Here is a 13,631-nt window from a genome sequence, read left to right on the forward strand (position 1 = left end):
GTTCTATGAAATTTTAGAAAATAAACAGATTCCCTAAAGCCAAGTTGTATCTATATCATAGCCACTTATGTTTTCAAAATTATTGTGATACTAGTGAAAAAATGAAAAAACGAAAAACCAGGAAAAATGCATGAAAATTTGAAAAAAAAACGTTAACAAATCAATCTGTGTTTTTATTGCGATTTTATTGTGTTTTTTTTGGCAAATTTTTAATTTTTTTCAACTTTTGTTTCATTGCTTTATTTCTTCTTAAACATGACCTCTTAGATGCAATATGATGCTTATTACTTTATTACTTTTATGATTTAATTAGATTTTTTATATCTCCTTATTAGTTTCTCATTTACTTTATTTTTTAATATTTTGAATTTTTTAATTTTAAAATATATCTAAGCTTCTCCCGAGAATTTCAACTATACAGGAAATTAAGAAAAACCTTGCTGATAAAAACCTCATAATGGTATTTGTGGCTATGAGTCAGATTCAAACAGGATAATATATGCCTTAATATGTGGGATTCAAATATTCTTCTACTCAGCTTGGTACTATACGCGTTGTGCTTACTATTGCTCTTTCTCATCAATGGGATATTCGTCAATTAGATATTAAAACACCCATTTCAACATGACCATTTGGATCAAGTGAGCAGCCACCTGGGTTCAAAGATCCAACTGAACCTGATCATGTTTGTCGCCTACATAAAGTTCTTTATGGTCTTCGACAAGCACCTGGTGCTTGGTATGATAGATTTGAAACTTTTTTGTTATCAATGGGATTCTTTTCCAGTGTTTCATATTCTTCACTCTTTATTTGCCATGATGAAAAAAGTACCATATTACTTTTGCTATATGTGAATGATATCATCTTGACCGGAAGCAACTCCTATTTTGTGCATGACTTCATTGCTATTAAGCCAGGAGTTTGCTATGAAGGATTTGGGTTTCTACATCATGTTCCTAGAATTGAGGTGCTTAGAACAAATAATGGATTATTTTGGACTCAATGGCGATATGCATATAGCATATTTGAGCGTGCCAAAATGCTCCCTTGCAAGCCGGCTGTCGCGCCTTTGATTCTAAATTATAAATCACTGGTAGATGATTCATTATATTTTCAGGCTCTACCTTACACGGCAGCCTTATTGGGGGTTTTCAATATCTCACTTTTAGAATTTTGCTGTCAACTTTATAAGTCAGCATATGCAAACGCACAAAATGAGCCATTTTCAGCTTGTTACGCATTTGACGTTATGCTCATGGAGCTCTTAGTATTGAATGTAAACTTGGGGTCAGGGGCGAAGCTAGGATTTTTCGCAAGGGTGGGGACTGGTTTTGTGGATTGGATTTGGGTAGGGCCAAACTGAACTTATATTCAAAAAAATACATTGACACCAAATTTTTTTTTCAATTTTTAATTTGGTTGGGGTGGGGCCATGGCCTAGGCCCCTCCCTCCGCCCATGCTTGGGGTACAATCACATCTTGTACTTCATGCCTTTTTGGATTTCGAATGCACCTTTCTCAAGACAAATTGTTAACTGCGAAAAAAAACAACTTAAAAAACAACCAATAGTTGCACGCTCCACTACCAAAGCCAAATATCTGTCTATGGCCTCTGTCGATGCTGAACTCACCTGGATCACTTTTTTTTAAGAAACACTGGACTTTACTTGGCAAATGAAAAAAAAAAATTATAAAAATTCAAAATTTTTATTACTTCTATGTAATATTTGAATCTGGATTCAATTTGGCCCTACCTTACCCGGATCCAACTGCAACCCACAAAACCAAGCCCGCCCTTTGGTTTGCTCTATTTCAATTTTCGAAAGGGGAAAGAGACTAAAGAGTGCGAGGGAGGAGAAAACGAGAGACAAAGAGTGAGGGAGATGGTCTCATAGAGAAACAGAAATATGAAGGAGTGAGAAAGGGAGCAGGTCCGTAGGAGAGACCAATAGACAAGAGAGCACTGAGCAGGCTGCTGTACTGGCTACAGGAAGGAGGTGGGGCCGTTTCCTGACTTTCTTCCATACGTGGTTTTTTACTTTTGTTGCATAGTGAATTATTTTGGGGACGTTTCCGACTTTAGTTTTTTTTAACATTTTCTGTCATTTTTTTCTTCTCCGTTTTATGGTGGGTTTCTTATTTCTATTATGCATATTTTTTATTTTTTAACCTTGATCTTTCACTGAATCTGTTATTGTTTGTTGAGCCTACTTCTGCCTTGCAAACCTTCCGTTAAAAAGAACCGGATCTGACGCTTATTGATATTGTTATGATAAGCACATTGAGACAAGAAGGGGGGATGATTATATGTGCGTGTATGTATAAATGTCTAGTTATGTGTTGTTTACTCAGTTTGTCCCTATGATAAAGCTAATCTGAGCTTTCACATTGCATATGGCCTGATTTCGGAAATCGGAATTGTCTTAGCATCTAAGGACCGTCAAGTTTTGTTTGGATGTTTTGTGGATCTATTACCTATATCTTCTAGTCTCTCTAGTATAGGAGTTATAATTGTGCCCAAGATTCTAGAAATTGCATTTGATTACAAATTCAGGTTTCTACAACTTGGAAGCTTTTAAAAGCTCCAGAATTTCGAATAGTTCTGTTTGGTCAGCATGGTGATGGTGTTATTTAGTATATCCAGAAATTCAGAAATTGTCCCCTGCTCTTTCATTTTATGACTTATGAGTTACAGATTACAGATTTGAGCAAGTCCTTTGGTTTTTGGGGTATCCAGAAATTCTTATCTCCTTCAATATATCCTCCTATTTTCCTGCCGTCAGTGTGTATGGACAATTTTTGAGGCTCTTACCTTTGCTGGTATAAATTGATTATTAGTGAGGGGAGAAAACAACTCTTAGTTGTTCTACAAAGTGCAAGAGGTGAATATTGTTTTCTTTATTTGCTGTTTTAAATCTCTTTATTTTTTTGGTTTTCAAGTTTATAGATGTTTTTGTTTGCTATATTTTTCGTTGTGATATTTGTATGTTCACACCTACGTTACTGTAATAGAAATAGAACATCTTATCTGTTTAAGACAGATCGTGCTTTGTACTAATGACATAAACAATTATTAAAATATGCAGTAGGACACGTCACACTTCACTTTTATGATGTGGGCAAATTATGTACAACATATGTTCATTTCTATTATTATGGTTTGCAAATACTATCTAAAGTGTGTGAGTATATATATATATATATATATATATATATATATATATATATATATATATATATATATATATATATATATAATACATTACAGTTCGTTGGACCGTTCGACCCGCCTCGAGAAAAAATCTTGGCTTCGACCCTGAACACCGCCTATGCTATATTGTGACAGTATGTCTGAGCTTCAAATTTCCATCAAACCGGTTTTTCATTCTTCACATGAAGCATGTCTAAATTTATTACCACTTCGTGCGTGGAAAGATAGCACTCGGGCTTCTCAACACTTGGTTTGTTCCCTCTCAACAGCTAGCTGACATCTTGACAAAGGCCTTATTTCATTCAGTCTTTGATGGCTAACACAGCAAATTCGGGCTCACTGAACTGCCGCCCAGTTTGAGGGGGATGTTAGAGATAAGGCCCAGAAGCCTCCAGGCGCTATCTTGGCTAATATCAAGAAGGAGATTGTTGAGACATCTGCCATCAATGGAGCTATTACGTGCGCTTTGCGTAGAGCTAATAAGGCAACAAATATTGACACGCATGAAGCCGTTATTCGGATAAAAACCAGAATCGTTGTAATCAGCCCTTAAAATCAAGGAGCAGTTGTCGATGCAAAGATTGAGAAACCTCTTTTTAAAGAAAATCAGGCTAAGTACTACCCTCAATTTTTTGAACGATAGCGATTTGCCCTTCTTGTGGACGTAGGTGCACAATTGCACCGAACCACGTAACTCCCTGCGTCATTGTCTCTTGCCCTGTTTTCTCTTCTTCTTCTTTTTACTTCTTTAGTTACCCTGGTCGCAGGTATGAGAAGACAGAAAGAGCAATGAAAATCGTAACATTAATCTGCCCTAATCTCTTTTAAGGTAAAACTGAACAATTAGACAATAGGTCCAAAAATAAAAACAAATGTTAATAAAGGAGCTTGTCCTAACTATTTAATATTCCAAAGGACCACCTAATGTAAATACTATTCAACAAATCTTATATGACTTTTGCTAATCTCTAGTGAGTTAGTGTCTGTAACAAATTGCTTTTTTATTTATTCATTTTAGAAGCTGCGTAACTCCAATTCCTGGCTTTCCTTTGTTATATGAACTCCAACATTTGTAGGAACCTGAGAAGCTTGTTGTCGAGCCATCTCAAGATCGAGCTCAGTTAGTTCTAATTTATGATCCTAAATGAGCTGAGCTCGAGCATAATTACAGTTTATCAAATCTAGCTTGAGCTTAGTTCTACCTGACCCTGCTTTGAGCTTGACTTGGCTTGTGGACCTAGCTGTACATGCATAAAGGGCGTCCAAAAATCGCCTCCATGGTTTTACTGCGGGCATGTGGCTAATTAGTGGAACATCAAATTTTCATCTGAAAGAACAATCGCATTCACTGTTCAGGGCAGTCAATTTCTCGCACACAGTGGGTCCCACAAGTGCCAGCATAAAGCTGGTCTGCTCTCGCAACCCCATGCACCAGAGACCACCTTAAGAATGTCCACATGACAATCTTATGAGGTAGCTTGTCATTAGCTGCTAAGTTACCTGTGCAATAGTTAATTATGCTTGTTTATGCTGGAACCCTTGTGTTAATAATCACTTATCAGTTAGAGCATATAATGCATTACGTTATGTGATAAAAAATAGTAACTTGTGGTGCTTGATCTATCTCAGATTTTCTAGATCATGCAAAAGTGCATTCGTTTTCTATTTATTTTTGTTGTTCTTACTTTATGGAGAGCTATTTATTAGATGAAATATATTATTCAGTTAATCTCAATGTTATGGCCAGTTTCATCTGTAACTCAACAAGAAAAATCCCCAGGATATTTGTTTTCAACTTATTTTTGCAAGAATGTTAGGAAATGGCTTTAAAAAAATGTATATTATCATCTTCTGTGGAATTATCGGAAAGAGATAACATAAGAACAAAGTCTGCTTATTATTTGTGTAAATACCTAAGAAAAACATTTTTATCTGCTATTCGTACACGGCTCTTTCTTCTCCGCGTGTAAGAAGAAACTGAAACCTTCATTTCTCTTCGTACCTTTTGTTTCCCAAGGATAGTGGTAGCTGGGTGAAAGTCCACTTTCTTGATAAAGCAATAAGACAGAGATGGAAAAGAAAAAAATCTGTTTCTTTTTCCAAGGTATGAAAGTAGAGAATACCTCTAGGTACGAACTCAATACAGTCACGTTCATCTGTATCTCAACTATTTAGTTCTTTAATATTTCTTCCAATAATATTTGGAACATCCTGTCATTCCAGAAGAAATTGTAAAAATTAAAAAATCACAATCTAAAATAAAGAGAAATGGGGCTGAAATAATTTTTTTTTAAAATTTTTATATATATTAAACTAGAATTTTATAGATTTATATATAAATTTTTAAAGTTTTTAAAATATAAGGGAACGCCACCTGTTTATAACCCTTGATCGTTATAACCCAACGCCTAATATCATGCCCGCATATGTTGTTAAAAGTTATAATCGCTTGTCTTCAAGAAAAAATCTAAGTTGATGGAGTGCCATCGCTGGTCACCAGTTGGGGGTGGTGGGAAGTATATATCTCTCTATACCAAAATATACAATTAAAAGATTTCATCTTATATATCTTCCATTAAGGTGATCAAGAGGATTACGACCTGCTGTCTGGAAGGAGAACTGATTCACAATGTTCTCAGAGTCGAGGACTGCATTGGTGCTTGGCCAAGAGATGGTGTATAGTCACCTTGATATTGCGTTCACCCAATATAGTACAACAGCATAGCCCCCATCAGAGTCGAACAAGTGACAAATTTGTTGTGCTACCTACTTAACAGCAGCGGAGTTACTTGATAGCTGGGTGGGCCACTGCCCACGCCAGCCATTCAAAAATTCCATTATAATGTCCTAACATCACATTGTTATGACCCTAAAATTATATGCAGTGTGCACCCCAAATTTGTGTCGCCAAGGCAAGTGCCCCACGATTAAAAAATCCTGGCTCCGCCACTGCTGCCTATGTTATGCTTCTTTGGGCAGATCTTGTATTTCCTAACTTCAGCCAATGAAGCTCCTGTAGGAATGGTTATTACTTGTCCACACCAGTACACCAACAACATCTCAACTTTCTCACGAAGTAACCTAATAAACTACCTAAAAAAGTAAATGTTTTTACGCAGACTAAATATTAAACTATTTAATTAGACTATACGTTTTTTTAGTATATATAGTAAGAGAATGTATTTTCCAAGAAATATCGAACTACTCAATTGTTCCTTCTTATTCGCAAATTTTCTTTTAATTTTTTAATGGCAGTCACCATTAATTAATTCATAAGGAACCCTTCCACTTTCATGGTTTGAACTTTGATTCTCGCGAACTGTAGCCGACGGAGCTCTTGTTACTGGCGTTTATAATTTGTTCCCATCAGAGCAACTATACAACTTTGCAATGCATTGAATATTAACCACAGGCAGCAGCTGGAAACCATTAAAGTTTTGCTTTTGGAGAATACATTTTTATAAAATATGATATGGTTTTAAAAATTTACTCTATTTTTGTAGTCTTCTTTTGTTATGCATTCTAGTCTGAAATTTATAGTTTTTATATATTTCTAAAATTTCTTGAAGAGATTATATTTGAATTCCTTAGGATTTATTCTTATTAATGTTTTTTCTAAAATGAGATTTCCAAAATGTTTTTATTTAAAAAAAACAGTAACTTTGTGATTCTAGAACGAACAAAAAAAGAGACATTTAGCGTTTTTTCTCCAACTTCTCTGGATAATTTAAAGAACATATATATAGATTTTATATGCAGATATAGGTTTTCGAAAGTTAATAAAAGATTTTTATACTTATGGAAAACATAAATAATTCAAAAGCACATAACACTTATGTTTTGTTTTGCCTTACGGAGGTAAAGCACAACACCGAGTTGTCCCCAAGCACTGAAATAGGGCTTTCGGCGCTCTTTTCTGCACAGGAAAGGTTAAAAGGAAAAAAAATATATATAACGTGTAAAATTAAGAGGGCATTATAGTTAGTTTGATCACAATAATATTGTCTTCTTTCTAAATAGAATAGCACATGTGGCGCATTCCCCCACTAGCATGTACAAAAGTCAAAGTTTATTTATCAACATAATATAGCCACTTGATCACGCGCTTGCAACGTCTGGGACTCATTCCTTTCTCAACCACACATTCCTGATCTCCAAGCTGACTTCTCGGTGAATATCTCAAGGAGAGGCAGCGGAGAGATTGAACACCTAGAGCTGGTGGAGACATGGGAAACGATGGAATCCCTCCAATGATGGGTGGGTGCGGAGAGAACAGCTACTTCCGCAATTCCACTCACCAGGTTCGTGATCACCGTCTGTTCATCTTGTTGCTTAATTTGAGAAGCACCTATTCATCTTTTTTTTTTTTTTTAAATATTCTTTAGTTTATGCTTTAGAAGTCACGTCCATTTGCCTTTTTATCGACATGTATATTAATTTTCGATGGTCAGCCTCAAAGCCTCCAATGATGAGTAGATGGACGTTTTAAAATGTACGTTTCCGACGATGCATATCAAAAGTACTTTATCCTAATATTAATCATTTTCAATATTCTCTTAACGACCTTCATGTTGAATAGATAATGTATTGACATCGTATGCAACATATGGATATATTGCATACTTTATCATTACTCTAACACCATCTCTCTCTCTCATTTGTGCCTCTTCTGTTCGACATCACAGAGGCAAATGTATGAGGGCATAAAGGAGTTTGTAAGGAATGCGGTCCAAGCAAACTTTGACATTTCTCCCAGAGACAGTAAAGTAATCCGGATTGCAGATTTGGGCTGCTCTGTGGGTCCTAACACATTTTATGCTGTTCAATCCATCATTGATGCAATGTGTTCCACTCCGAGTATTTCCCAGTTAGCTCCAGCTGTTCCAGAGTTCCAAGTCTTCTTCAATGATCAGATCGGTAATGATTTCAATATGTTATTCAACTCGCTGCGACTTCTGGAATGTCGATACTTCGTGGCAGGAGTTCCGGGATCATTTTATGAACGAATATTTCCTACCGCATCAATCCACTTTTTCAATTCAGCGGTGGCACTACACTGGCTTTCCAAGGCACCAGTTGGAGCGAGTAACAAGGGAAGGATCCACTATTATGGAGGTGGGCCTTCGGTCCAAGCAGCTTACATGAACCAATTTCAGGCTGACATGAGAGCATTTTTGGAATCCAGAGCTAAGGAACTTGTAGAAGGAGGACTTCTTTCCCTTCTGTTTGTATGTCGGCAAGAAAATATGGAGCCAAATCAGTCTACCGATCATTTTTTTACTCAAACTTTGGAGCCCATATTGAAGGAGCTTATACTTGAGGTATTGTTGATTAGTTTATATAAATAAGTCGAACCATGCATGGAAAGCGTTTGATCGTAAAGGGTTTCACCTGTCAAAGGGTGTTTATAAACATTTTCTAGCATGAGTTTCTAATTTACTGATAAATAATAAAAGTGTACAATATTGAACTTTTCTAAGTTCCAGCTATTAAGTGTTATAAAGCTAAGACTGCTGTGCAAATCATTCTCCCTAGCCCATATTTGTAAAGATCATAAAGTTGGAGAACTCTTCCAAGGAGATTAATTATTCAAATGCAGTATATCATCTGTGTATACTTACATTTAGGGTTGCACATGAGCCAAGTCCAGCCACCTTGAACTCGAGCTCACCTCAAACTCGAGTGGAGCTCCATACAACAGGCTCGAGCCTTACTCGACAATATGACCTTGAGCTTGGCTCATTGAACTTGTTTAACTCGTTTATATTAAGCATGTTTCATTTATTTTAACTTGTTTAAGTCATCTAACTGGTTTATTTGCTTCTCATTTAACTATTATTTCATTATATTTCAGAGTTCATTATGTAGTTGAGCCGAGTCAAGTTTAAAAAAGCTGAGTAGTTATAACTCAAATTCAACTCGTTTAACATTTCAAGCATACATTTGGATTCGAGCTTGACTCATTTACAAAGAACTCAAGTACAAGTCAAGTTTTGAAAAGGGACTTCGAGTCGAGCTATAGCTACCTCGACTCATTGCACATCCCTACTTTCATTTGGTGATCAAATACATACTTATCTTTCAAAGAGAATTACTTTTCAACTCAAATATATATGGAAACATTTGGATGTGTTAGACACAATGTGGCATTGAATTTGGAGCCCATTCTTTTTTTATATACTAAAATGTATTATACTAGCTTCACATTTTGAAGCAATGCAGGGCAAGATGAAGGAGGAAGAGTTGGATTCTTTTCAGATGCCCATGTACGTGCCTACAATTGAAGAGTTTCAGGAAGTGGTGGAAATGAACGGTGATTTCACAATCCGTGTAGCTAAAGAGATTGTTGATCAAGGGATGATATTAGAAAGTGGAGAGAACATTAATGTTGATTTTGAAGTCTATCTTCAACAATTATCTAGATCTGCTAGTTCTGCCTCAAAATCTGTACTTGGAGAGCTGCTAAGGAGCTACTTTGGTGAGGAGATCCTAGAAGAAATATTTGAAAGATTTCCTCAACAAGTATTCCAATATTACCGCGCTCTTGGTTGCAAGCCTTCAATTCCCTATGGCTTCTTCATTTTGCAACTAAAACCACGCAGCATGATCACTTAAAGCATAAATCCTCTTTCAATTAGTCAACGTCAAATAGTTAATGGGTTATAGATGAATATTGTCAAGCCCAAGTATAATGTGGGCACGTTATCAAAATGTTATGTTTGAATAAGTGTCTTGCAAGTATTGAAATGGTCAAGTGTTGAAATGTCTCAATACCTCACTTAACCTCAATAAATCCAATAGTGTCGGTTGGAACATTATGTGATTATTTGATGTTAATAAACATTATATGATGAAGTGCATCTAGTTTGGCCTCTTTCCAAAATTAGGAAAGTATGTAAACCCCCGACCAACATGTTAAAAACTTTTTAAAATTATTAATATGGCATTTTTATTAATTTGTCTAGTAAAAGTATTGTAGAAAGAATTTTAGATAACAGCTTTAGTGTTAGACAATATTGACGTCTAAGAATTGTTTGTTTAATTTTCTTCAAGGGAAGGCACATTAAATTTAGTCCCAATTACTTTTCTGCAATCTTTGATTCTAGAAGCTCCCATGAAGTGGCCTATTCATGTATTCACATGAGTACATTGAATTCAATTGGTTGGGTGTGGTTTGTGTGTATATCATAGACATTATTCTCACAAAGTACATGAAAAATGTTGACCAATATAGCCTTTTACCAGGTAAACCATCTTTTCATAAATTGACATGAGTACATGGGTTTCAATTGGTTCGGTGTGGTTGGTGTGCATGCTATGTAAATGGTTGATGTGCATGTCATGCATTGACATGAGTATGAAAAAGTATACGGAAAATGTTCTCTCAATTTTGGTGTGGTTTGTGTGCACATTAGTAGCATATGTACACATAATTTCACAATGTAGATGGAAAATGTTTCGCTAATCTTGGAGTCATCTTTTAGTTAAATGGTGTCGTGATCACTGCATAGCATAATTTGTCATTTTGTTTTCATCTTTAAACAAGCTTTGTCGATTGGATGGATGGAACTATTCTACCATCAAAGGTAGAAGCCCATAGCATTGAACTCTTCACTTTCTTAAAGTTCATAGTGTTCAACCTCCTCATTAGGTGGATGGAATCCCCACTAGCATTTCTATGTAATTCAATACATAATCATGGGCATATCCCTCTTCCCCACTTTTGAGCCCACCTAATTTCTACTACTGTCACATTCAATAAATGTCAACGTCATCAACAAACTCACAGGTCTATTATTAATGCTAAGCTTCAATATGAGCCTATAACAATATCACATATGAATGCATGCCAAGTGTGTGGATGTGATTTGTATGTTAAGAAATAAAAGACTTTCCCTTTGAATGATTGTAGTCCATGTAGGAAAAAAAGTACTACCTAAACGTGCAGCCACATTCTTGTATAAAATTCTCTATGTAATGAAGAATTATAGTGCATTTTATACAAGAATTTGTCTTGCAGGATTGCTGGCAGCAAATTCTTTCTTGTGTCAAGTACAATTGCTCAAAGTCAAGCATTTACTTTCCCAACATAATATCTTCGTTGTAGCGAATGCTTTCTGTAGATGATAGAATCTTGCCACTTTTCTTCTTACGAACCATCATGAGTCTTGAGAACTCAGACCACATCATTGAGTTAGTATACACTTGGATTAAGTTGCCTAATATGGTTGGACCATATCCTTGAGTCTGCATATGCTCGGAAAAGATGTCACCGAAGTCCATCCAGGCTACTCTGATGACACCATTGAAGTCTATTCAAGATTCGAAAAATCCTTGAGGAAGTAATAGATTTATATGCTAAGGGAATTGGGCATGCACCCAAGGCCTCAAAACATCAACATTCAACCTTTTTCTACAACTTGGGACAAAGTGGACCTCTTTCTAGCAAAATTGTGCCCCAAAGAAGCAACCAGATAACTAGTTAGCATGCACCTAAAATCTGAAATTTATAAGAGGCCAAAATATGAGGCATCAAAAACATACCGTAAATGGTACTTGCAGACCAAGAAATACTGATATTGGTTAATACCATAATTGTGTAAAGATTTTATTATAAATCATGAACTGTCAACTCCCATTTTAAGTAATTTTTTGGTTGAAAAATAGCTGAGCCAAATGACAAATAGTTTGCTAACCATAGAAAAAGTACAAGAGAAGATATTGTGATGAAAAGTTTTGAGAATAGTGAATTGTCTACACCAAGTAGTAAACCATCTATTTCTATAGTTGAGCATTGTAGGGCCTATTTGCAACTGCCCAAACTATTCGCTATTTCACTTTTCTTTTATTATAAATAGTGCAATTTGAGAATATTTGCCAAGTATCCCTAGCTCTATGCTCTCTTGACTATTCTAACCTCATTTGTCCTTCAATTCCCTTATTTTTCTAATCTTTTTTCTTTTTAATAGACCAGATAGCCAAATTATCTCTTGATTAGCTTGCTATACAACGATTTTACCTATTATCCAAACAAGAAGAAATCATCAAATCTAGAGGGCGCCATTCTAAGATGGAGTCAAAATGAGGTTAATTAATGACTTTTCCCTGCAGATTTTGTAAAAAAAAAATTCAAAATTTTAAAAGAGGAGATTAAATAAAATCTGATATTTTACAAAGCTTCAAAGTATCAAACTTAATCTCTCTCAAATTTTTGAACTTTTTATAGCACTTTACAATGAAATAAAGGAAGCCCCAACTTCTTAGGCACCCTTTAATAACCAACAAGAAAACCATCCAATCAACTTGCATTAAATAAAAATCAAAGTTTCAAAATCACATTTAAAATGACATAAATAATCCGATTTCCGAAAACTAATATGAAAAAAAAAAGATAAAATAAAATCATTTGTTCCGCAAAATCTTTTCCTTCTAGGTACCACATAGGCATTCAAAGAGATGCCCTCTCGCCCAAGCTATAAAAAATAAAGACAAAGTAGAGGGTTCCATAGTATTTGTAGACCAATCTGGTGCCCTGTAGGCAAGTAAAATGAGAAAACAAAAGACTGAATTGAGAAAGCTCAAATGAGAAGGTCAACACTGAAATATTGCTAACAACCAATTTTTTGATAGGCAAGCTTGGATTGGGCAGAGCCTACAATTTCGTGCTAAGTGCCTCAAGTAAGAAACTATTACATCTTAACTTCCTTCAACTTAATGTCTTAAGCCAATACCCTAATCAAGTAGACAGAGATCCTATTGGTAGGTACTTTCATTATATTTTGTGTTTTTTCAACAAAGTGATGTCTTTTAGAATTTTGGCAGTTCACCAACCAGAATCCACTCTCGTTCTTACCTTGGGCTTCAATAATCTTATTGCATTTCTATGGATCAAAAGATGACAGACTGATAAACAAGTTAGTAATTTAAAAATTTTGCTTGTGCTATTATCATTAGAATCACATGTAGAAATAACACAAATAAGCATTCATCTTGTATGAAGGGAGAAAAGAAAAAGAATTCAGAAAGTAACAGACACTTCTAGCGAAAAGAAAAATCATAACGATCTAAGCCACTAGGCTTACAGACAGTTCATTAAGAATAAGAGCTAAAACAGAAACCTCCACCTACATGGCCAAATCATACGCACAAATTCTCACATTTTCAAATTTTCTGGGCATTGACTGCAAAGGAGGTAAAAAAGCTCATCTCTCTGGAAACCTCTTCGGCCTCTTTTGAGGACCTTGCACAGTTCACAAAAATCTGAAAGAAATAATTAAACAAAAAATGAAGAGGAAAAAAGAGTGAACCAATGCATTGCCTAAACGTGACACAAAGAAAAAAAAATGGTCTTTTTAAAAACTAGTTGCTTTTCCACTTAACTATTTACAAAAAAGTTCAAGAGTATATCTGAAATATTAGA

The 13,631-nt window shown here is 35.4% G+C and overlaps 1 protein-coding gene across 1 annotated transcript; it reads left to right on the top strand.

Annotated features, from left to right (window-relative positions):
- The first annotated feature begins 7,339 nt into the window (after nucleotides 1-7,339).
- LOC116257266 (loganic acid O-methyltransferase-like) lies at nucleotides 7,340-10,071 on the top strand. The gene is made up of 3 exons (XM_031633882.2): nucleotides 7,340-7,512; nucleotides 7,897-8,532; nucleotides 9,434-10,071. The coding sequence occupies exons 1-3, from the start codon at nucleotides 7,438-7,440 to the stop codon at nucleotides 9,824-9,826; spliced, it is 1,104 nt and encodes a 367-aa protein (XP_031489742.1). The 5' UTR covers nucleotides 7,340-7,437; the 3' UTR covers nucleotides 9,827-10,071.
- The last annotated feature ends 3,560 nt before the right edge of the window (nucleotides 10,072-13,631 follow it).

The sequence above is a fragment of the Nymphaea colorata genome, chromosome 7 (assembly GCF_008831285.2).
Source record: "Nymphaea colorata isolate Beijing-Zhang1983 chromosome 7, ASM883128v2, whole genome shotgun sequence".
In the NCBI taxonomy this organism is placed as follows: Eukaryota; Viridiplantae; Streptophyta; class Magnoliopsida; order Nymphaeales; family Nymphaeaceae; genus Nymphaea; species Nymphaea colorata.